Source organism: Muscardinus avellanarius, assembly GCF_963383645.1.
Source record: "Muscardinus avellanarius genome assembly, chromosome: 10".
Taxonomy (NCBI): Eukaryota; Metazoa; Chordata; class Mammalia; order Rodentia; family Gliridae; genus Muscardinus; species Muscardinus avellanarius.
In genome coordinates this window covers 113554213-113578367 of record NC_137796.1, presented here as the reverse complement: position 1 = coordinate 113578367, position 24155 = coordinate 113554213, and the positions used below count along the sequence as shown (strand labels likewise).

Genomic DNA, 24155 nt, shown 5'->3' with positions numbered 1-24155 from the left:
GGTTCAAGGACTGCTTTAGCTACTTAGTGAGGCCCTTTACAACTCAGTGAGACCCGGTTTCAAAATGAAGAATAAAAAGGAGGGCTGGGGGCTGGGCATGGTGGCGCATGCTTATAATCCCAGCATTCGGGAGAGAGGCTGAGACCTGAGGATTGCAGTTCGGAGACAGCCTCAAGCTAGTTAAGTGAGGTTCTCTGCAACTTAATGAGACCCGTTTCAAAATAAAGAATAAGCCAGGCGTGGTGGTGCACGCTTATAATCCCAGCATTTGGGAGGCTGAGACCAGAGGATCGCGGTTCAAGAACAGCCTCAGCTACTTAGTGAGGCCCTTTGCAACTCAGTGAGACCCGGTTTCAAAATAAAGAATAAAAAATAGGGCAGGGGGTGTAGCTCGGAGGGTGAATGCCCCTGGGTTCCATCCCCAGACCCATAAATAAATAAATAAATAAATAAATAAATAAATAAATAAATAAAATAAAGAATAAGCTAGGCGTGGTGGCACACACTTGTAATCCCTGCGCTTGGGAGGCAGAGACAGAAGGATCACGCAGGTTTGAAGCCAGTTGCACTGGGTTAAGAGACCCTGTTTTCGGAAGGAAAAAAAAAAAAAAAGTATAAAATAGATCTGGGAGTGTAGCCCGGAGGTAGAAGGACTTCCAGGAACCCCAGTACAGAAAGAAAGAAAGAAAGAAAGAAAGAAAGAAAGAAAGAAAGAAAGAAAGAAAGAAAGAAAGAAGAGAATAGGGCATGGGGTGTAGATCGGAGGTAGATGTCCCTGGGTTCCATCCTCTTTACCGGAAAAAAAAAAAAAAAAAAAAATTAGACCCTAATATAGGAAAATAAAGCACCTTGAGGAAGGAAGAGGTATGTAGGCCAGGGTGGTACACTCCAAACAGAAAAACCACTACATCTCCGTATCATTACCCTAAGGAGGCTCAAAGGCAAGGAGCCAGGATGCATTATTTTACCCCTGGCCTAGCCACGTAGAAGGTATACCCTGGACTCCATTACTTCTTCCCTCTTGCTGGTGGAGGTGGGAGCATTTGATCTCTGAGCTATACCCCCAAATCTATATTATGTTTTTGTGGGGGGTTTTGTGGTATATAGGATGAAAACTCAGGGGCCTATCTCCAAGCTATACCCTCAGACCTATTTTATTTGGAAACAGGGTTTCACTAAGTAGCTGAGGATGGCCACAAATGTACAATGTTCCTTTCTCAGCCTCCCAGGTACTATGATTATAAGCTTGAGCCACCACGCCACCTCAAGATTTTTTAAATTAATGTGAATACAACCATGAGACTCTATGGCTTTGTCCAGAAACAAACATACCCTCAACTGATCCAGCTTCTCTCTGATCTGAATGAAACCCAGGTGTAACTTGCCCCCGAAGTGGTCCGCCAGACGACGGTCATTATCATGGAGACCTAGATAGGCCAAACAGACCTCACAGACTCGCAGCTTTTGCTGTTGAAAACTGGATGCAGGCATAGAATTTCGGTATTCTTCCTAGAGAAGAGAAAAAAAGCGAAGAATGTGAGGTATAAGAACTGCCACCACGTACCTGCCTCCAAAATGGAAATATCCGATGGGACGCTAGAAGTGATTGTGTGTGTGTGTGTGGGGGGGGGGGGGGTTTGCTGCCAGGGGCATCCCACCTCCAAGCTACACCCCCAGCCTGACTTTATTTTGAAACAAGGTCTTACTAGGTTGATGAGAATCACACTACTTGTTGAGGCTTTTTCAAACCTGCAATCTTCCTACCTCAGCCTGCCAAGTACTAGGATTATAGGCATGTGCCACCAGGCCCAGCTCTAGAAGTGACTTTTTTTGGGTAATACTGGGAATTGAACCCAGGAGCATTCTACCTCTGAGCTACACCTCCAGCTTTATTTTATTCTTTTCACTTTGAAACAGGGTCTCACTAAGTTGAGAAGGGCCTCACTAAGTTGCTGAGACTGGCCACAAACCTGCAATCCTCCTGTCTCAGCCTCCAAAGTCCTGGGATTACAAGTGTGTGCCACCTGGCCTGGCTTAGAAGTGACTTTTAAGTAGACATAAAAACCTGGACTGTGAGCCGGGAGTGGTGGCTCAGGCTTGTCACCTGATCAGGAGGATCGCGGTTCGCGGACAGCCTCAGCTACTTAGTGAGGCCCTCTGCAACTCAGTGAGACCCTGTTTCAAAATAAAGAATAAAAAATGGGGCAGGGGATGTAGCTCAGAGGTTGAATGCCCCTGGGTTCCATCCCCAGACCCGCGGGGAGAAAAAATTATTTTTAGATATTTGTTAACCACTTTTAAGAAATGTTTTTTGGGAGGCTGAAACAGGAGAATCACAGGTTTGAGCCCAGCCTGGGCAACTTAGTAAGACCCTGTTTCAAAATAGAAAATAAAAGGGCTGAGAGCTGGGTGTAGTGGTATATAACTGTAATGCCAGTACTTGGGAGACAGAGACAGGAGGACTGCAGGTTGAAGAACAGCCTTAGTAACTAAGCAAGGTCCTGTTTCAAAATAAAAAAGGAGAGCTGGGCATGGTGGAACACTAGTGATCCCAGTCAGTACTTGAGAAACTGAGACCAGCGGATCACAGGTTCAAAGCTAACCTCGGCAATTTAGTGAAGCTCTCAGCAATCAAGTGAGATCCTGTTTTCAAAAAAACAAAATAGGGCTGAGAGTATAGCTTGAAGGTAGGATGCCTCTGGGTTCAATCCCCAGTGCCACACACACAAAAATAAAGAGGATGGAGGTATAGTTCAAAATTTTAAATATCCTCACAGCGCCCTGCAGAGAGCCCAGACGGAGCATGAATTCTCACCTGGAACTATGTGTGACCTCAAGCAAGTATTTAATATCTTGGGGCCACAGGAGTTCCTGCTTGTTTTGTTTCACTGTTTTTGCCAAATTAAAAATTAAAATAATACTTTCCCCACCAAAAAATAAATATATAAATAAAAATAAAATATCCCTAGTTCCACAAAAAAGAAAAAAAGAAATTAACACAAAATTGTGTTATATGTGGATCTTATTGTGTCAGTACCCTTCTGCAATTTTGAAAACCACCCCTTTTTTTTAATGCAGTACTGGGGATAGAATCCAGGGACATTCTACCTCCAAGTTCCACACCCAGCCCTGTTTTTTAATTCTTTATTTTGAAACCGGTCTCACTGAGTTGCAAAGGGTCTCACTAAGTAGCTGAGGCTGGCTGTAAACTGCAATCCTCCTGTCTCAGCCTCCCAAATGGTGGGATTACAAGAGGGCACCACCACGCCAGCTATCCCCTCTTTTTTTTTTGGAAACAAGATCTTACTTTGTTGCCCAGGCTGGTCTCAAATGATCCTTCTGAATTGAAAAGTATAGGTGTGGCCAGGTTTGGTAGCACACACTTGTAATCTCAGCATTTGGTAGGCTGAGACAGGAGGATGGGGTTCGCAGACAGCCTCAGTTACTTAGGCCCTTTGCACCTCAGTGAGACCCAGTTTCAAAATAAAAATTAAAAAAATAGATAAACCGGGCATGGAGGTGCATGCTTGTAGTCCCAGCATTTGGGAGACAGACTGGAGGATCGCAGTTCGCAGACAGCCTCAGCTACTTAGTGAGGTCCTCTGCAACTTGAGACCCTGTTTCAAAATAAAGAATAAAAAAATAGGACAGGGGGTATAGCTCAGAGGTTGAATGCCCCTGGGTTCCATCCCCAAACCCGCAAAAAAAAAAAAAAAAAAAAAAAAAGTATAGGTGTGCACCACCACTGTGCCCACCTTTGGAGTTTTGAAAATGTAAATGCCACACTCTAGCTGAACATGGTGGCACATGCCTACAATCCTAGTACTGGTTCCCAGCCAGCCCCTCAAAAACTTAGTTTCCGGAAAAATAGTCTAGGGGTACAGCTCCTAGCTCAGAGTAGAATACCTCTGGGTTCAGAAGGCCGGGCGTGGTGGTGCACGCTTGTAACCCCCGCACTTGGGAGGTAGAGACAGGAGGATCGCGTAGGTTCAAAGCCAACCGCGCTGGCTTAAGAGACCGTTTCCAAGTAAAAATATAAAATGGTCTGGGAGTGTAGCCCGGAGGTAGAAGGGCTTCCAGTACCACCCAAAAAAAAATAAAAAATAAAAAAAAATAAATGCCTCTGGGTTCATAGCCAGTACTGCCTCCCAAACACATGCAGAGACACAAAAAGTTGAACACTGTGTGATTCCATTTTTAATGATATTTTTTAAAAAGCCAAAATATGGGGGGGAAAAAAGAGGGGATAAGTAATCATCAGGGGCAAAAAAATGAGCCTGGCTATAAAATAACAGGAGCTTGCTATGACAGATTCTTTCCCTTTTAGGGGAGAAAGAAGGTACTGGGGATTGACCCAAAGCATTCTACCTCTGAGCTACATCCTTTGAAACAGGGTCTTACTATATTATCCTACACTAGTCTGGAACCTGGTCTCAGTCTCCTAAGTACTGGAATTATAGGTGTGAGCCACCACCTCGGGCTTTGCTGTATTATTTCTTAAAATTAATGTGAATCTATAATTGTGTTAAAATCAAATATATAGCTTAAAGTAGAGCTAGAGATAGCACTCAGTGGTTAGTGCTTGCCCAGCAAAAACAAGGCTCTCTGGTTTGAGCTCTAGAACTGGGGGAGGGGGGGTGTCAAAGAATCTTTACAAACGTGCTGAGTAAATGAAAGGCACTGTGTGAACAATTATCTGTTTTCAAATGACAAAACCTCATAAAAATCTTGGTTTCTAAACTAGTAGAAATTACTCTGCCGGCAGCCCTCGCTCGGCACGCCTGACCCACCGCGGTGGCTCTGCAGCAGCGGTCACTGCAGCAGAGGGGCAGCACCAGGGACAGGGAGGAGGCACAGCAGGATTCAAGGCACGAACAGCCACAGATCCCGCACCCTGCTCTTCTCTAGACCAGACAAGCCTGTGAATGGAAACACAAATCTACAGTCACGTTAGCCAGAGCAGGGCTCTCCAGGCCAGCGGGCTGCAGGTGTCCGGCCACTCCCTCAGCAAGGGACAGCGCGCATGTGCACCAAGAGCACGTGGCCTCCCTCCTGACTGCTGGAGGTACCAGGAACCCAGCAAGAATGACTCTGCTGCACATCCCCACAGAGATTTTGGTCAAGGCCTAAATATCGCCCAATTTCCCAGAAATAAGCCAGGGAGGTTGTTTAGAAGCACGCCAAGCATTGGCCATGGTTTGGAAGTCGTGCTACTAGGCCAATGCCACACAAAGGATGTGAGTCACAGTACCACCACTGTCTAGAACTTCCATGCACATAGTGCAATGTGACCTGGGTCCCAAGATCTTTGGGTGATCCCATCTGAGCATTTATATACAAAAGCATCAGCTATGAGTTGTCAATCTCTTCATCCTTTACATTAAAGAACACGGTTATAGAGCAGGGCATGGTGGTGCACGCTTGTAATCCCAGCATTTGGGAGACAGACAAGAGGATAGAAATTCACAGACAGCCTCAGCTACTAGTGAGGCCCTTTGCAACTCAGTGAGACCCTGTTTCAAAATAAAGGATAAAGCTGGGTGTGGTGGCTCATGCTTGTAATCCCAGCATTTGGGAGGCTGAGACAGGAGGATCCGGGTTCGCAAACAGCCTCAGCTACTTAGTGAGGCCCTTTGAAACTTAGTGAGACCCTGTTTCAAAATAAAGAATAAAAAATAAGGCTGGGGTTGGAACCTGGAGGTAGAATGCCTCTGGGTCCCATCCCCAATACCACAAAATAAAATAAAGGATAAAAAAATAGAACTGAGGGTGTAACTTGGAGGTAGGATGCCCCTGGTTTCCATCCCCAGTACCCCCCCCCAAAAAAAAGAATATGGTTAGAGCCAAATATGGTGGTACACAACTATAATCCCAGTAATTAGAAGGCTGAGACAGGAGAAGGGCAGGTTTCCAGCCAACCTCAGCTACTTAGTGTGAGGCCCTCCGCAACTCAGCGAGACCCTGTTTCAAAATAAGGAATAAAAAATAAGGCTGGGAGCCAGGCGTGGCTGCATGTAATCCCAGTACTTGGCAGGCTGAGACAGAAGGATCGCAGGTTCACAGCCAGCCTCAGCTATTTAATGAGACCCTGTTTCAAAATAAAGAAGAGCTGGGCATGGTAACACACGCTTGTAATCCCAACACTTCAGAGACTGAGACAGGAGGATCACACAGGTTCAAAGCCAGCCTCAGCTACTTAGTGAGGCTCTCAACAACTTAGTGAGACCCTGCTTCCAAATAATATATAAAATAGGTCTGTAGCCTAGAGGTAGAAAGCCTAGGGGTTCCATCCCCAGTACCACAAAAAAATAAAAAATAAAAAAATAAAATGGCTAGCAGTGTAGTTTGAAGGTAGAATGAATGCCCCTGGGTTCCATCCCCAGTACTGAAAAAAGAAAAGAAAAGGGCTGAGGGTGTAGCTCAGAGGTAGAAAGTCCCTGGTTCAATCCCCAGTTCCTCTCCCCCCAACACCCGTAATAAAGACCATGGTTAGAAGAGTATATTACCTAAGGATGTCACTGATGGGAGTATCTGTCGGGTTCTCCGCTCTGCTCTGTCTGCCTAATCCCGAGCCAATCTCAATTCCAGCCACTGCATGGGAACCAGGAAGGCACTGCTGAAGGTCCCATGCTGGGTTCCCCTAGCGCCTTTTCTCCTTACTTGTGGCTCGTTTTCATGGACACTGCTCTAATACCCATGAGCCCTTGGCACCATTTAGTCAATTAAACCCAGTGGCATTCTACCTCTGAACTACATCCCATGCCCTTTTTATTTGAAAACAAGGCTTCATTAAGTTACCGAAAGCCTCACTAAATTGCTGAAGCTGTCCATGAACCTGTGATTCTCCTGTCTCAGCCTCCCAAGTACTGGGATTATAAGTGTGCAGCATCACACCTAGCTAGTGAGTTATAACTGAGCTTCTACCATACGCAAAGCACCATGCGAAGCCAGGGCACAATGGTTACTAACACCACACCTGCACTAGGAAAACACATGCCATCTCATCTCTTTCCCACCTCCTGTCGCTGCCATTCTCAACCTGTGGCTAAGGGGTCTCAGCTAAGGGGCTTTCCAGGATCACCTTGCACCACCTAGAGACAGCCCCAACCCAAAGTCACTCTCAAACCGTATTTCCTTTGTGCACCTGTCGCCATCAGAGGCAAGAGCCAGGCGTGATGGTGCACACTTGTAATCCCAGCATTCAGGAGACTGAGACAGGACAATCACAGTTCACAGACAGCCTCAGCTACTTAGTGAGGCCCTGTTTCAAAATAAAGAATAAAAAATAGGGCAGGGGGTACAGCTCAGAGGCCAAATGCTCCTGGGTTTCATCCTCAGACCCGCCAGGGGGGTGGGGGGGATGTATAGGTAGAACGGAGAGGAGTTTCATAGTAGTAAAACTATCCTGTATATTATAATGGTGAAACAGGTCATTGTCAATTTTCCTAAAATGAAGTCCAGTCCCTGAAACCATCAAATTCAGGTTGATAATCACGTTTCGATGAAGGCCCACTGAGGGTGAACAACACAACACTAGCGGGGGAGAAGGGAAGATGTTGATGGGAGGCTGTGCAGGGGACAGGTGGGAAATCTGTTTCTCTCAAGTTTTCTAAGAACTCAAAACTGCTCTATATAACAAAGTTTATACAAAAAAAAAAAAAAAAAAAAAACTGCAGGCAAGTTTAATTTTAGTCCAAATGGTCACCTCTGTTAATTACTAAGATTTCTCCTTCCCTAAGACATTTCTGTCACAAACCTCCGCTTCTTTTTTCTTTGCACGAACTTTTTCCACTTCCGTAAGAATCTTCTGGGATTCATCCACATTTCCTTCAGCTCCTAGCTGCTCGGCTTTAGCAAGGAGTTTTCCTATTTCTTCATTCAACTCATGTACTTTTTCTGCCTGAAAAAAAAAAAAAAAGAATCAGTTAAGTAGATTCTTAGAAACCAGATTTTGAATGCAAAAGAAAATTAGTACTTTTTGACATTTCTGGTCTGTTCTAATGAAAACAAATATAACTGTCAAAGCCATACACTGAGGCACATGCAAATTCCAACAATTAGGACCTCCTTTGCCACCACTAGAACTATAAACTTGTGTTATGTTCCAATAAAAGCAGTAGCAGAGCTGGGTGACAAGGTGCACACCTCTAATACTGGTTACTAGGGAGACTAAGATAGGAGGATCACAGGGTCAATGCAAGCCTAGGCCATTTAGTGAAATCTTGTGTCAAAATAAAAACAAGCCAAGTTGTTATAGCATGGAAGCCCTCCGCAACTTGGGAGAGACCTGTTTAAAACTAAAAACCAAGAGTCAGGTGTGGTGGCATTCACTTATAATCCCAGCGCTTGGGAAGCTGAAAAGGAGGATCGCACAGGTTCGAAGCCAGCCTCAGCTACTGATGAGGCTCTCAGCAACTTAGTGAGACCCTGCTTCCAAATAAAGAATAAGAAAATGTAGCTGGGGGTGTGGCTCAGAGGTAGAATGCCCCTGGGTTGCCTCCCCGGTAACCACAAAGAAAAAAGAAAAAAAGAAAAAATAGACTCGCAGCAACCTAACTTAAGACCCTGTTTCAAAACAAAACAGCATTGGTAGGGCATAGCTCAGAGGTAGGATGCCCAAGACCCCCTCCAAAAGCAAACAGTGGTATCCCTGTTATATCATTTCCAAAGTGGCTCCAAGTGCCTTCATTATGTGGGACATTTTCTGGCCTCTTTTAATGTCTTCGATATCACAATTCAAGCTGGATATGGAAAATAAAATGTTTGTATTTAAGTGTACCAACTTATGCTGCCAATAAGATACCGATTAAGATTTACCTTCACTAACAATACCTTTTCCTAATAAGCAACTGCATGTATTCCAATAGTCTTTTCCAGCACTGAGAGGAAATATCAAGGAAGGACTTGGTTCCACTAAGCAGGGACAGGAGAGAGGTAACCATGTAACTGAAATGACACCTGTATAGTCACCTACAGTACATCCACATCTACCTGCTCCTCCTCTCCACCACATGGACCACAAGATGACCATTTCCCGCCCTCTGTTTCCTGTTTCTTGGGGAATATTAAAAACAACAACAAGCCGGGCGTGGTGGCGCACGCTTGTAATCCCTGCGCTTGGGAGGCTGAGACAGGAGGATCACGCAGGTTCGAAGCCAGCCTCAGCTACTTAGTGAGGCCCTCAGTAACTTAGTGATACCCTGTTTCCAAATAAAATATAAAAAAGGTCTGGGAGTATAGCCCGGAGGTAGAAAGCCTCTGGGTTCCACCCCCAGTACCACAAAAAAAAAAAAAAAAAAAAAAAAAAAAAAAAAAACCCAGCCAGACATGGTGGCACACGCTTGTAATTCCAGCATTCAGGAGGCTGAGACCAGAGGATCGCCGTTCACAGCCTCAGCTACTTGATGAGGCCCTCCATAACTTAGTGAAACCATTTCAAAATAAAGAATAAGAAACAGGGCTGGGAGTGTAGCTCAGAGGTACAATGGCCCTGGGTTCCATCCCCCAAACCCGCAAGAAAAAAAAAAAAAAAAGAAGAAGGGCATGGTAGTGCTTGTAATCCCAGTATTTGGGAGTCTGACACAGGAGGACATCAGGTTCTCAGCCATCCTCAGCTGCTTAGTGAGACCCTCCATCACTTAATGAGACTGTTTCAAATTAAAGAATAAAAAACTGGGCTGGGGCCAGGTGTGGTGGTGCACGTTTGTAATCCCAGCATTTGGGAGGCTGAGACCAGAGGAACGCAGTTCGCAGACAGCCTCAGCTACTAAGTGAGGCCCTCCACAACTCAGTGAGACCGTTTCAAAATAAAGAATAAAAAATTGGGCAGGGGGTGTAGCTCGGAGGTCGAATGCCTCTGGGTTCCATCCCCAGACCCGCAAAAAAAAAAAAAAAAAAAGAGGCTGGGGATGTAGCTTGGAGACAGAATGCTCCTGGGTTCAATCCCTGGTAACACGCACGCACAAATTCAAGCAGCAGCATGCCAGTAATCCCAGTTTCAAGACCAGGCCGGGAGACTGACACAGGAGGATCCCAGGTCTGATGGCCTAACTACAAAGTGAGACTTTCAGCAACCTAATGAGACTGTTTTAAAACAAAACAAAAAAAAGGGGAAGGGCTGTAACTTGAAGGAATGTCCCTGGATTCAAGCCCCAGTACCAAAATAAAAGGTTTAGCCTGGGCAATTTACAAAGAGTGTCTCAAAAGAAAACGTAAAGCCAGGCATGGTGGCGCAATTTTTTTTTTCCTTCTTTTGGTGGTACTGGGGTTCCTGGAAACCCTTCTACCTCCGGGCTACACTCCCAGACCGAATTTTATACTTTTTTTTAAATTTGGAAACAGGTTCTTTAAGCCAGCGAGGCTGGCTTCAAACCTGCACGATCCTCCTGTCTCCGCCTCCCAAGCGCGAGGATTACAAGCGTGCGCCACCACGCCCGGCTGTGGTGCAAGTTTTTAATCTCAGCATTTAGGAGGCTGAGACAGGAGGATGGCAGTTGATGGACACTCCCGGCCCAATTTTGAAACAGTCTAAGTTGCTTAGGTTGGCCTCAAACCTGTGATCCTCCTGATTCAGTATCACAGGCATATGCCACCATGTCCTGCTAACTCCTGGGATTTGAGATCCACTGGCACAAAAAAGCTGAGTCAGTCTTCTATCCTCACTAAAACAGCAAGGGCAGAGAACCATCCATCCAGAATGTGGTTTATCCCAAGGCTACCACGCGTACCTTTGCAGAGACTTCTGCACTGATCTCCTCCTGTGTCTCCGCCAGCCGTTTCTTGGCAAGCTCAGTCCTCCGATCACACTCTGCAATGAAGGACTCCAAGTGATCCATCGCCTAGCTCAGGGAAAGCAGTGTCAAGATCAGTGACACAGACCACACACAGTCTGGGTACCAAGAATATACTCCTGGGGTGAGTTTTCTGAAGCCTGTAGTATAATGGGAAAATCTACACTATAACTAATACATTTACAATCGCACTACATTGAGAGTTTTATAAAACCAAATGATAAGCCGGGCATGGTGGTGCACGCTTGTAATCCCAGCATTTGGGAGGCTGAGACCTGGAGGATCGCAGTTCGTGGACAGCCTCAGCTACTTAGTGAGGCCCTCTGCAACTCAGTGAGACCCGGTTTCAAAATAAAGAATAAAAAATAGGGCAGGGGGTGTAGCTCAGAGATCAAGTGCCCCTGGGTTCCATCCCTAGACCCACAAAAAAAAAAAAGATAGCTTGGAAGTACAGTTCTCTCATCTGATTTACATGTGTATTTCTAAAATTCTTTAGGACACCGAACCTTCAAGAACACTGGTGGGGCCGGGCGTGGTGGCGCACGCTTGTAATCCCCGCACTTGGGAGGCAGAGACAGGAGGATCGCGCAGGTTTGAAGCCAGGTGTGCTGGCTTAAGAGACCCTGTTTCCAAAAATAAAGTATAAAAGAGGTCTGGGTGTGTAGCCCTGAGGTAGAAGGGCTTTCAGGAACCCCAGTATCACACACACACACACAATTAAGGGAAACAACCCTTGGCTATAACTGAGTCCTCTGTGGATAAAGGCTGAACAGAGAACAGAACAGTGCAACCGGCCATCTTCTACAGAGGTAGGGAAGACACACTCAGGCCCTCACTGTCCTTTATGAGCCAAGCAAATAAATAGTCCCCGGTGCTAGGGCTAAAATACCTCTCTCCTAGCTTAAAAGTGAAGCAATACAAGAAGGGCGTGGTGGCGCACACTTGTATCCCAGCATTTGGGAGGCTGAGACAGGAGGACTGTAGTTCACGGACAGCCTCAGCTACTACGTGGTGAGGCCCTTTGCAACTCAGTGAGACCATTTTAAAATAAAAGAATAAAAAACAGGTCTGGGTGTGTATGTAGCTCAGAGGTAGAATAGAATGCCTCTGGGTTCCATCCTCAATACCACAAAAAACAAAAAAAGGAAGCAATACAAAGCCAGGCATGGTGGTTCATGCTTGTAATCCCAGCATTTGGGAGGCTGAGACAAGAGGATCGCGGTTCGCAGACAGCCTCAGCTACTTAGTGAGGCCCTCTGCAACCAAGTGAGACCCTGTTTCAAAATAAGAATAAAAAATGGGGTTGCAGGTATAGCTCAGAGGTAGAATACCCGAGTTCCATCTCCAGTACCACTTAAAAAAAAAAAAGAATGAAGCAATACAATAATTATTACTGAGAGATATGAATCAGTTTAATTGCTGCCCACTGTCTAAAGTAGTAGAGCCGGGCGTGATGATACACGCTTGTAATCCCAGTACTTGGAAAGCTAAGTACTCACTAAGTAGCCAGCCTCAGCTACTTAGTGAGGCCTTCTACAACTTAGTGAGATCCTGTTTCAAAAATAAAGAATAAGAAATAGGGCTGGGGGTGTAGCTCGGGGGTAGAATGACCCTGGGTTACATCCCTAGTACTGAAAAACAACCAAGTTAGAAAAGGAGCAAGGATAGCTGGGTGTGGTGGCACACACTTGCAATCCCCGCGCTTGGGAGGCGGAGACAGGAGGATCGTGCGCTGGCTTAAGAGACCCTGTTTCCAAATAAAAAATATAAAATAGGTAGAAAGCCCCTGGTTTCCACCCCCAGTACCACCCCCCCCCCAAAAAAAAAAAAAAAGAAAAAGAAAAGGAGCAAGGAAGCCAGGCGTGGTGGCGCACACTTGTAATCCCAGCATTCGGGAGGGTAAAACAGGAGGACCGCAGTTCATGGATAGCCTCAGCTACTTAGTGAGGCCCTCCACAACTCAGTGAGACCCCGTTTCAAAATAAAGAATTAAAAATAGGGCAGGGTGTAGCTCGGAGGTTGAATGCCCCTGGGTTCCATTCCCAGTACCACAAAAAAAAATTATTATTATTAATTATTATTATTATTATTATTATTATTATTATTATTAAAACAGGGCTGGGGATGTAGCTCAGAAATAGAATGCCCGCGTCCCATCCCCAGTACCACCAAAAACAAAAACAAAAAAGAAATATACAGAGCATGGCCTGGTGGCGCATGCTTGTAAACTCAAATACTTGGGAGGCTGACAGGTTTGAAGCCAGCCTCAAGACCTTATTTCCAAATAAAACATAAAATCAAATCTGTCTGGCTCAGAGGTAGAATGCCCTCAGTTCAATCCCCAGAACCACAAAAGAACCCACAAATAAGTACTTGGTTATATTTTGTGCCTGATTACCTAAGTTTTCTTTCTTTTTTTCGCAGTACTGGGGATGGAACCCAGGAGCATTCTACCCCAAGCTACACCTCCAGCCCTATTTTTTATTCATTTATTTTGAAACAGGGTCTCACTGAGTTGCAGAGGGCCTCACTAAGTAGCTGAGGCTGGCTGTGAACTGCAATCCTCCCGTCTCAGCCTCCCGAATGCTAGGATTACAAGCGTGCCACCATGCCCAGCTTCTTCCTTTTCAGAGCTGCAACTGAAACACAACACAGCACACGGTGGGCAAGCACTCTACCACTGGGCTATACATACCTCGCCTGCCCTAGCACAGAGAAGCGTAAGTTTTTAACTGCCCGTTACAAACATTAGTTGCAAGAGCAGTCTAATAACCCATTCATTTCCCTCTTTCATACTGTTGCATACACTTTTTCAACCTTATAAAACAATCCTGCCACAAACACTTTTGTGCACAAATCTTTAAATTTCCAATTATTAGCATTAATTTATATAAATATGTCACAAGATAGAAATACTTCTATATTTTCGCAGAGCATAGTAGTACAAAATTATCAGTACGTGGGAGGCTAAGACAGTAGGACTGTGGGTTCACAGCCAGCCTCAGCTACTTAGGACTCTGCAACTATTTGATGAGAACCTGTTTCAAAATAAATAAAAAATAGGCCAGGCATGATGGCACTCGCTTGTAATCCTCACGCTTGGGAGGCTGAGACAGGAGTATCACACAGGTTCAAAGCCAGCTTCAGCTACTTAGTGAGGCTCTCAGCAACTTAGAACCTGCTTCCAAATAAAATAGGTCTGGGAGTATAGCCCAGAGGTAGAAGGTCTCTGGGTTCCACCCCCAGTACCACCAAAAAAAAAAAAAAAAAAAAGGAGCTGGGTATGGTGGCGAATGCTTGTAATCCCAGCATTTGGAAGGCTGAGTCAGGAGGATCGCAGTTCGAGAACAGCCTCAGCTACTTAGTGAGACCCTTTTCAACTCAGACCCTGTTTCAAAATAAAGAATAAAAAATAGGGCTAGGGATGTAGCTCAGAGGCAGAATACCCCAGGTTTCCATCCCCAGTATTGAAAAAAAAAAAAAAAATTGCCAGACATGGTAGTACATGCTTGAAATCTCAGTACTTGAGAGGCTGAGATAGCAGATTATAGGTTCACGGAAAGCCTCATCTACTTAGTGAGACCCTCCTACAACTTAATGAGACTATGTTTTAAAGTAAAGAATAAAAAATAAGGATGGGAGTATTACTCAGATGTAGAATAACTCTAGGTTCCATCTCCAGAACCACAAACACACAAAAATAAATAAATCTTTTTTTGGTGGTATCACAGATTAAACAGCCATATTCTATCACTGAACTACATTCCTGGCCTGTTTTCATTTTGAAACAAAGTCTTACTAAGCTACCATGCAGTGGCCTCAAACCTACAATCCATCTGTTTCAGCTTCCCAAGTACAGGGATTATAGGTGTGAGCCAATGTACCCTGCTTAAAAATTTTTTTTTTCCTTTTTCTTTTTGTGGTACTAGGAATTGAACCCAGGGCATTCGACCTCTGCCTACACCCCTACTCCTATTTCACTTTCTAAAGTCTAAGTTGCTGAGGCTGGCAGCAAACCTGCGATCCTCCTGTCTCAGCCGCCCAAGTACTGAAATTAAAAGTGTGTCACCATGTCTGGCTTTTAAAAATATTAAGGTAAGCCGGGTGTGGTGGCACAAGCTTGTAATCCCAGTGCTTAGGAGGCTGAGACAAGAGGATCGCACAGGTTCAAAGCCAGCCTTAGCACTTAGTGAGGCTCTCAGCAACTTAGTGACACCCTTTTTCCAAATAAAGTATAAAATAGGTATGGGAGTATAGCCTGGAGGTAGAAAAGCCCCTGGGTTCCACCCCCAGTACCACAAAAAAAAATTAAGTAAGTAAAAAATATTAGGTAAATACTCCCTAACACCAAGAAGTAATTGCTTAAAGCTACACAGGCCATCCACTATACAATGTGAGCAAATGTAACAAGCACCCACTTACTAAGCAGTTTCACTATATCCTCTTCTCTTCTCCTTTAAAAAAAATCTATAATCCAGGTGTGGTGGTGTATGTCTGTAACCCCACTACTTGGAAGGCTAAAATGGAAAGATCGCAGGTTCAAGGACAGCCTCAGCTACTTAGTGAGGCCCTCTGCAACTCAGTGAGACCCTGTTTCAAAATAAAGAATAAAGTCAGGTGTGGTGGTGCACTCTTGTAATCCCAGCATTTAGGAGGCTGAGACAGGAGGATCGCAGTTCACAGACAGCCTCAGCTACTTAGTGAGGCCCTTTGCAACTCAGTGAGACCTGTTTCAAAATAAAGAATAAAAATAGAAGCGGGGCGTGGTAGCACACACTTGTAATCCCAGTACTTGGGAGACTGAGACAGGAGGATTGCGCAGGTTCAAAGACAGTCTCAGCTACTTAGTGAGGCTCTCAGTAGCTGAAACCCTGTTTCCAAATAAAATAAAAAATAGATCTGGAAGTATAGCCTGGAGGTAGAAGGACCCTGGGTTCCATCCCCAATACCACACACACACACAAAAAAAGGCTGGGCGTGGTGGCGCATGTTTGTAATCCCAGTGCTTGGGAGAGTAAGACAGGAGGATAGTGAGACCTTGTTTCCAAATAAAATATAAAATAGGCCTGGGTGTATAGCCCAGAGCTAGAAAAGCCCCTGGGTTCCAACCCCAGTACCACAAAAAATATAAAATAAATTTTAAAAGGAATAAAAATAGCACTAGGCGTGCAGCTCGAATGAAGAATACCCCTGGGTTCCGACCCCAGAACCACAAAAAAAGCAGAAAAAAAAAAATAGGGCTGGAGGTGTAGCTCAGAGGTAGAATGCTCCTGGGTTCAATCCCCAGTACTGCACAAAAAAAAGAAGGAAAAAAAGCTGAGTGTGGTGACATAGGCTTGTAATCTCAGTACTTGGGAGGCTGAGACAGGAGGATTGCAGGTTTGAGGCCAGCTTCACTAATTTAGTGAGATCCTCAGCAACTTAGCAAGACTTTCCAAATAAAAAAATAAAGAATACGCCGGGCGCGGTGGGCACGCTCGTCATCCCCGCGCTCGGGAGGCGGAGACAGGAGGACCGCGCAGGTTCGAAGCCAGCCGCGCGCTGGCTTAGGAGACCCTGTTTCCAAATGAAAATGTAAAAATAGGTCTGGGAGTGGAGCCCGGAGGTAGCAGGGCTTCCAGGAACCCAGTACCACCAAAAAAAAAGAAGTAGGGATATTCAGCTCTGAGGTAGAATGCCCCTTGGTCCAATACCCAGTATAAACAACAACAACAAAAAAAATACATTACTAAAAATGAAGATTTCAACCAAAATATCTATATTCTTTTTTGTGTGTGTTACTGGGGATGGAACCCAGGGTCATTATGCCTCCGAGCTACACCCCGAACCCTATTTTTAATTCTTTATTTTGAAAACAGACTCCGAGTCTCAAAAGGCCTAAGTAGCTGAGGCTGTCCGTGAACCATGATCCTCCTGTCTCAACCTCCCAAATTCTGGGATCACAAGTATGTGCCACCACATGCAGCTTATAGTCTTATCAGTTTCTAAAACCTAATGTCTCAAAGTAATGGACTCCTTTTTTTTGGTACTGGGGATTGAACCAGGTGTTTTCTACCTTGGTTCTACACCCTAACTCTTTATGTTGAAACAGTCTCAGCAAACTTAGTAAGATCCTATTTCAAAACAAAACAAGAAACTCGCTGGAGGTGGCTGGGAGGTAGAATGCCCCAGGGTTCAATAAGGGCTGGGAGCAAATCTGAGATAAAATGCATCTGTAGTCTATCCCCAATACCACCAAAAAACAAAACAAAAACAACAGGAGGGTACACTGCATTGTAGCAAAGTACACTGCATTGTTAAATGCTTTAAACTGGGTGCAGCACAAGCTTGTAATCCCAGAACTTGGGAGGCTAAGACAGTAGGATCACAGCTTTGAGGACAGCCTTAGCAACTTAGTGAGACCTTGTTTCCAAATAAAAAATAAAATTGGGCTGGGGATGTAGTTCAGAGTTAGAATGCTCCTGAGTTCAATCCCCTTCCCACACACGCTCCCAAAGAATGACTTAAAGGGCTGAGGGTATATATCAGTGATAGAATATTTGCCTAGCCTATACAAGCCCCTCAAACTGATGCCCAACACCACACATACCCATATCCTGCCCACACACAGAATGTATTTTTTTCTAGTGTGTGTAGTGCTAGGTATTGAACCCAGGGGCTTTCGACCTCTGAACTACACCCCCAGCCCTGTTTTATTATTTTACTTTGAAACAGGGTCTTGCTAAGTTGCCAAGGTCCTTGCTAAGTTACTATGGATGGCCTCAAACCTGTCATCCTCCTGTCTCAGCCTCCCAAGTACTGGGAAAATATCCACAAACCACCAAACCCAGGCCTAGGCCCTTTAGTTTTGTTTTGAGACATGGTCCTGTTTCGTTGCGAGTGCTGGCCTTGAACTTGGGATCTTCCTGCCTCAACTTTCTGAATAGCTGGGTTATAAAACTGCACCACTGCATCCAGCTTAAAACCACATTTACAAAGCTCAAAACAAGAATCATAAATATATATAAAAAATACTTTAAAAGAAAATATACACAGCCAGGCATGGTGGTGCACACTTGTAACCCCAGCATTTGGGAGGCTAACACCAGAGAATCGCAGTTTGCAGACAGCCTCAGCTACTTAGTGAGGCCCTCTGCAACTCAGTGAGACCTGGTTTCAAAATAAAGAATTAAAAAAAAAAAAAATAGGGCAGGGGATGTAGCTCGGAGGTCAAATGCCTTTAGGTTCCATCCCCGCAAAAAAAAAAAAAAAAAAAAAAAAAAAGAAAAGAAAAGAAAAATAGGCAAAATTACATATAGTGACAGTGTGATGGACATAAAATGATACTGTTCATGTTCTAGCGCCGAGCTAGAGTGGTGGGACAAGAGTCTATTTTTATTATTTTGCCTTGTCACTTATGAATGTTGTATGATTCTCATTAGTTCAATATTTGGTTCTTTGCAGCACAGATAAATCAACACCAAATAAAACTTACATCTAATTCAAAAAACAGGTCTCTTTCTTTACTTGCAATCTCATAATCTGCTCGGAGGGCCAAGTCGTGGATTTTGGTACATTCTCCTAAATCCATGCGCTGTGGAAAGAAACAAAAATTTATATATAAACACTTACCCATTGTAGGAAACATGTAAAGTGAGCTGATATTTCAATTATGACCAAGATAATATATCTGTTGAATTCTAAAACTAAGCTGGGCGTGGTGGTGCACGCTTGTAATTCTAGCACTTGAGAGGCTGAGACAGGAGGATTGCATAGGTTCAAAGCCAGCCTCAGCTACTGAGTGAGGCTCTCAGCAACTTAGTGAGACAAAGCCTGTGTTCCATCCCCCAGTACCACCAAAAAAAAAAAAAGGAAAAAAAAAAGAAATATAGTCTGGGGGTGTAGTAACCAGAGGTAAAAGGCCCTGAATTCCATGCCCAGTTCCACCAAAAATAAAGACTGACTTTTATTTATGGTAACGGAAACTGAACCCAAAGCTTTCTGTGCATGCTACACGAGCATTCTACAACTCAACTGCACCCCGACCCTTTTATTTTCAGGCAGCATCTTAGCATGTTGCTCAGGTTGGCCTCAGACTTGTGATCCTCCTGCCCTGGCCTTCCAAGTAACTGGGATTATGCCAGGCACTGCCAGTTTTATTTTTGTCAGGTGAAGGATTCAGTAAAGAGTAGGGATAAGATTAGCAAGGGCCAGGACACAGTATCAAGTATCTAGACATTTCTTACAATCTTTACTACTCAGGCTATTCCCTAGCCATGAAGGAGCATGTTTATCATTACTCCCAGTACTTGGGAGGCTTAAGCAGGAGGATCACAGATTTCAGGCTAGCCTCAACAATTCAGCTACACAACTGAATGAAATCTTGTTTCAAAATAAAATAAACTGGGTGTGGTGTTGCACCCTTCTAATCCCAGTACTTGGGAGGCGAGACAGAAGGACAGCAGGTTCAAAGCCAGCCTCAGCAACTCAGGCCCTCTGTAACTTAGCGAGACACTGCTTCCAAATAAAAAAGTAAAATAGGTCTAGGTGTATAGCCTGGAGGTAGAAGGCCCCTGAAGTCCATTCCAGTACCAGGGAGGGAAGAAAAATAAAATCAGCCAGCCATGGTGGCACACACCTATAATTCCAGTATTTGGAAGACAGGAGAATTGCAGATTTGAGCCCAGCCTCAGCAACTCAGTGAGACTGTTTCAAACTAAAACATAAAAATAGAGCTAGGCATGGTGGCGCACGCTTGTAGTCCCAGCATTTGGCAGGCTGAGACAGGAGGATCGCAGTTCAAGGACAGCCTCAGCTACTTAGAGTAAGGTTCTTTGAAACCCAGTGAGACCATTTCAAAAAAAAAGGACTGAGGGAATATTTCAGCGGTAGAATGCCCCTGCATTCCATTCCCAGTATATCTCTCTCTCTCTCTCTCTCTCTCTCTCTCTCTCTCTCTCTCTCTCACACACACACACACACACACACACACACACACGAGGGAATATTTCAGCGGTAGAATGCCCCTGCATTCCATTCCCAGTGTAACACACACACACACACACACACACACACACACACACACACACACACACACACAGTCTGGGAGTAAAACTCAGAGGTAGATGCCCCTAGGTTCCATTCCCTGGTACTACAAAAACAAAAAAAAAAAAAAGATAAGGGATGGTGTAAAGCTGATGGGTATAAAGTCCCTGGGTCCAATCCCCAGTACCAAAAAAAAAAAAAAAAAAAAAAAAACCCAAACTGTAAAATCAGTATCTCCAACTGATTTTTTTTTTTTTTAAACAGATCTGAGGATGGAACCCAGGGGCATTTGACCTCTGAGCTACACCCCCTGCCCTATTTTTCTTTATTTTGAAACCAAGTCTAACTGAGTTGCAGAGGGCCTCACTAAGTAGCTGAGGCTGTCCGCGAACCGCGATCCTCCAGGTCTCAGCCTCCCGAATGCTGGGATTACAAGCGTGCGCCACCATGCCCGGCTTTCCAACTGATTTTTTTTTTAAATCCAAAACTGAGGAAGCTGGGCACAGTGATACATGCCTATAATCTCTCTATTTAGAAACCTAAGACAAGAGAATCTCAGATTCAGGGCAAGCATGTTACTATTTAGCAAGAAATAAAATTCCACCCCCCCAAAAAAATACAAAGGAGCCAGGCATGGTGACACATACCTCTCACCCCGGTATTTAGGAGACTGAGACAGGAAGATTGTGTTTGATCCCAGCTTCAGCAACTGTTTCAAAAATAATAAATACAGCTGGAGGGGGAAGCTGAGAGATAGAAACCCCAACTCCCATTAGATCCTCAGTACCAAAAGAAAAAAAAAAAAAAAGAAAAAGAGAAAACGTGTTAGGCACATGCTTGTGCTTTGCAGACTATCATTTTTGTGTTCTCCCATCAAATATGCTGAAAAGCTGATCTAAAAGCTAATCCCAGCATTTGGAAGGCTGATACAGGAGAATCACAGGTTTGAGCCTCAGCTACTTAGTGAGACCCTCAATTCAGTGAAACCCTGTTTCAAAATTAAAAAACAAGGCTGGGGATGTAGCTCAGAGGGAGAATGCCCCTGGGTTCCATCCCCAGCACCACATAAGAAAAAAAAAAAGTGTTAGGGGTATGTATAGTTCAAAAGTAGAAAACCCTTGGGTTCAATACCAAAACCCCCAAAAGAAAAACTGAGAAGAAACTGTACCTTTTGTTAGATAAAATGTCTAGCACACTGAAATCCTACAAACAAACCCAGAATCTTCAAAGAACTCTTGGTGCTCTAAAGCACTTTTTGTTAAATCAGAATACTTGGGTTTTTTTTTCTTTTTTTGGTGGTACTGGGGGTGGAACCCAGGGGCTTTCTACCTCTGGGCTATACTCCCAGACCTATTTTATATTTTATTTGGAAACAGGGTCTAAGTAGCTGAGAGCCTCACTAAGTAGCTGAGGCTGGCTTCGAACCTGCACAATCCTCCTGTCTCAGCCTCCCAAGCGCGGGGATTATAAGCGTGCACCACCACGCCCGGCAGAATACTTGTAATAATTCATTGTACATACCACAATACAAATGACCTTACAAAAACATGATAGCTGTAGCAGAATTTTATACCAGTGAAATGTATTTAAGAACATAAAAGTCCACAAAACTGACAAAATCTATAATGTGAAGATTAAAAGGTGATTTCTGCTGTCAAAGGAAAATAAAATTCAACAACAAAAAAAATTTTTTTAATGGGATGAAACCAAGGGGCATTCTACCTCTGAGCTATACTCCCAGCCTCCCCCCCCCCCTTTTTTTTTGCGAGTCAGGGGATAGAACCCAGGGGCATTTGACCTCTCAGCCACACACCCTGCCCTATTTTTCTTTTATTCTTTATTTTGAAAGAGGATCTCACTAAGTTGCAGAGGGCCTCACTAAGTAGCTGAGGTTGTCCAGGAACCGTGATCCTCTGGTCTCAGCCTCCCAAATACTGGGATTACAAGTGTGCGCCACCACGCCCGGCTCAACCTGAAAAATTTAACTGCTTACAGGTCACCTGCTGTGACTATTCATGAGCTTTCCCAAAATGCACCTACCGTCCCAGCCAGGATGTCATGTGGGCAGCAGTCCAGAAGGTGACTCTTGCAGACACGGTCATCTGTAAACTTGACCCTCTGTCTGGTTTCATCTCCTGAAATTCATTTGTGGTTTTAAATAAGATAGTATTATCAAGTTAAACACAAAAGGATATTTGGTACAATTCACCTGGATGATTTGCAGACTATTATTTCTGTGTTCTCCCTATCAAATACGCTGAAAAGCTGATCTAAAGATATTAACAACAAAAGTGAAATACAGATTTCTCTGGAGGCTAAGTATATCATGAAGAATCACATTTCATGAGAACTGTCTTGATCATTGTGCAAAAGAGGCCAAGGAGTCAGAAGTAAAAGGCTGAACACCAAACGGCCACTAGCCCAACACATACATTGAGCAAGGAGAAACTACTGAGCACTGGAAGCAACACATATGACTTGGAGCTGGTCATTTCCACCAACAAAAGCTACTTAGCAATCTAGTTTTTTTTTTGTTATGAACAAATGCATAGGCAGTGGTTTGCCCAAATTTATGTGAACAATTTCAAACTCTTACTGGTAACTTAAATAGTCTATACCTATTCCTCCTATTCCCCTTTCGTCCCCACCCTTAAAAAGAAAATTGGCACCTGGGAGTCACTTTTGTTTAACAAGACAATTCCAAAAAAAGCAAAAAGGAACTACGTTAGTCAATACACACTGTGAGCGCCAACACATACTGTACCCATCTGCATTCTTCAAGAACTCAGCTGCAGAATTTTATGCCCGCTGTTGAAAAGTTTTAAAGGAAAAGTTTTCTTGCCCACACCTGCAGTAAGGAAGTCAGGGGAATGATACATAAAAGTAAAGGCAAAGTGGTATGTGACAAATTTTAAAGCTAACCTGTGTATAGTACACAGAGCTGTGTAATAGTCAAGGAGGAATATATTTTAGGATTTGCAAGCATCCAGGATTAATGTAGTGTCTTTTTATTGAAAATGTTTTCTTTCTAAACTACACTTTTAAAGTTACTTGTGAAAAAAAGCAAACACTTTTTTGTTATAACAGCTTAGAAATTGGTTGTGACTCACGGCTCGATGAACATGAGGCTTTTCTGCAACTCCCTTGCAGATTGATGTAGGCAGGCAAAGATACACTGAACCTTTATAAATAAAATAGAGGGGCCACAATTGTTCAGTTTGTATGAAATAAAAATATGGGAAGCAATTCAAAATCAACTCAATATACAAAGAAAGCTAAAAAGCACTTATTCACCTATGAAATAAAGTGCAAAGAATCTGCACAACCCTGCGAATGTGCCAGTGTGAATTTATAACTTCATTACTTCAGTAGAAAAGAAAACACAAACCACAGCAGGTATATAGTTTTGCAAGGATGCAACCGCTTTCTCCTGAGACAACCATCAAGATCTTGCGCTCCTCTCTACAGTACAACCTACCTAACAACGCCAAGCGCTGGCTAAGCAGAGGCTCTCCTGTGTGGTTGGGGGAAGAGGGACTGGAAAAGTACTAGGCAGGAACCCACGTTAGAAAAGCTCAATTTACGGCTCCCCTTGCAATGGTAAAGAACAAGAACGCCCTGGGCTTCGAGGCCCATCCAGCTCCCTCGGGTGGAGTTCTTCTCCGAGGAGTCTCGGAGAATTCCGCCCGCGCTGGTTCCAGCCCTTCGCCAACTCTCCAGTTTGCGGAACGGCGCAGACTCGCGGCGCCGACGGGAGGAAGTCGCAGGAACGCAAGTGGGCGAGGGCTGGAGCCCGGCGACCGCACGGACTCGAGGAGCCGCCCGGGACCCACCGCCAGCGAGAGAGAAGCCGGCCACGGGCGCCTCGGAGGCGGGGGCGAGCCCGCACAGACAAAGAGCCGGCGCCGGCCGCGGCGCGCGGGGGAGGGGAGCGCCGGCGCAGGCGCAGACGCCGCAGCCCCGCCGAGGCCGCCCGGCGACCTCGCTCACTCCCGCCCAGCCCCTCGCCTGGCTGGCCGCCCGGACTCACCGTCCCGAGCCGTGCCCATGAGCTGGTCCAGTAGGGCCCGCATCTGCGCCTGGGCGGACATGGTGGCCAGAATGGGCGGCCGCGACAGTTCCTCTGGATGTGGCAGCGGCAGCAGCGGCGACGAAGGATGATCGCGTCCGCCTCGAGCCCACTCGGCTCTTTCCCGGCGCAGGGCACGCCGGGAGGAAGTACGTCGCGCCGACGCACAGACTGCTGGGAAGCGTAGTTTCCGGGGTGGGGCGGCACTAGTGGCCGGAAGCTGGGTCTCAAGTGATCCTGAACTCTAGCCCAGCCAGTCGTGCGGGTTAAAA

General features: G+C 44.9%; 1 protein-coding gene across 1 annotated transcript in view; it reads right to left on the bottom strand.

Annotated features, from left to right (window-relative positions):
- The window catches only part of LUC7L (LUC7 like), a gene marked incomplete at both ends in the record, with an annotated part of 29811 nt that extends 5906 nt beyond the window's left edge, over nt 1–23905 (bottom strand). Inside the window, 6 exons of the mRNA XM_080702157.1 lie at nt 1333–1509; nt 7757–7900; nt 10728–10838; nt 18265–18363; nt 21855–21949; nt 23845–23905. Coding sequence (XP_080558283.1) covers nt 1333–1509; nt 7757–7900; nt 10728–10838; nt 18265–18363; nt 21855–21949; nt 23845–23905 — 687 coding nt within the window. The remainder of the gene's footprint in view (nt 1–1332; nt 1510–7756; nt 7901–10727; nt 10839–18264; nt 18364–21854; nt 21950–23844) is intronic.
- Between the last annotated feature and the right edge of the window lie 250 nt (nt 23906–24155).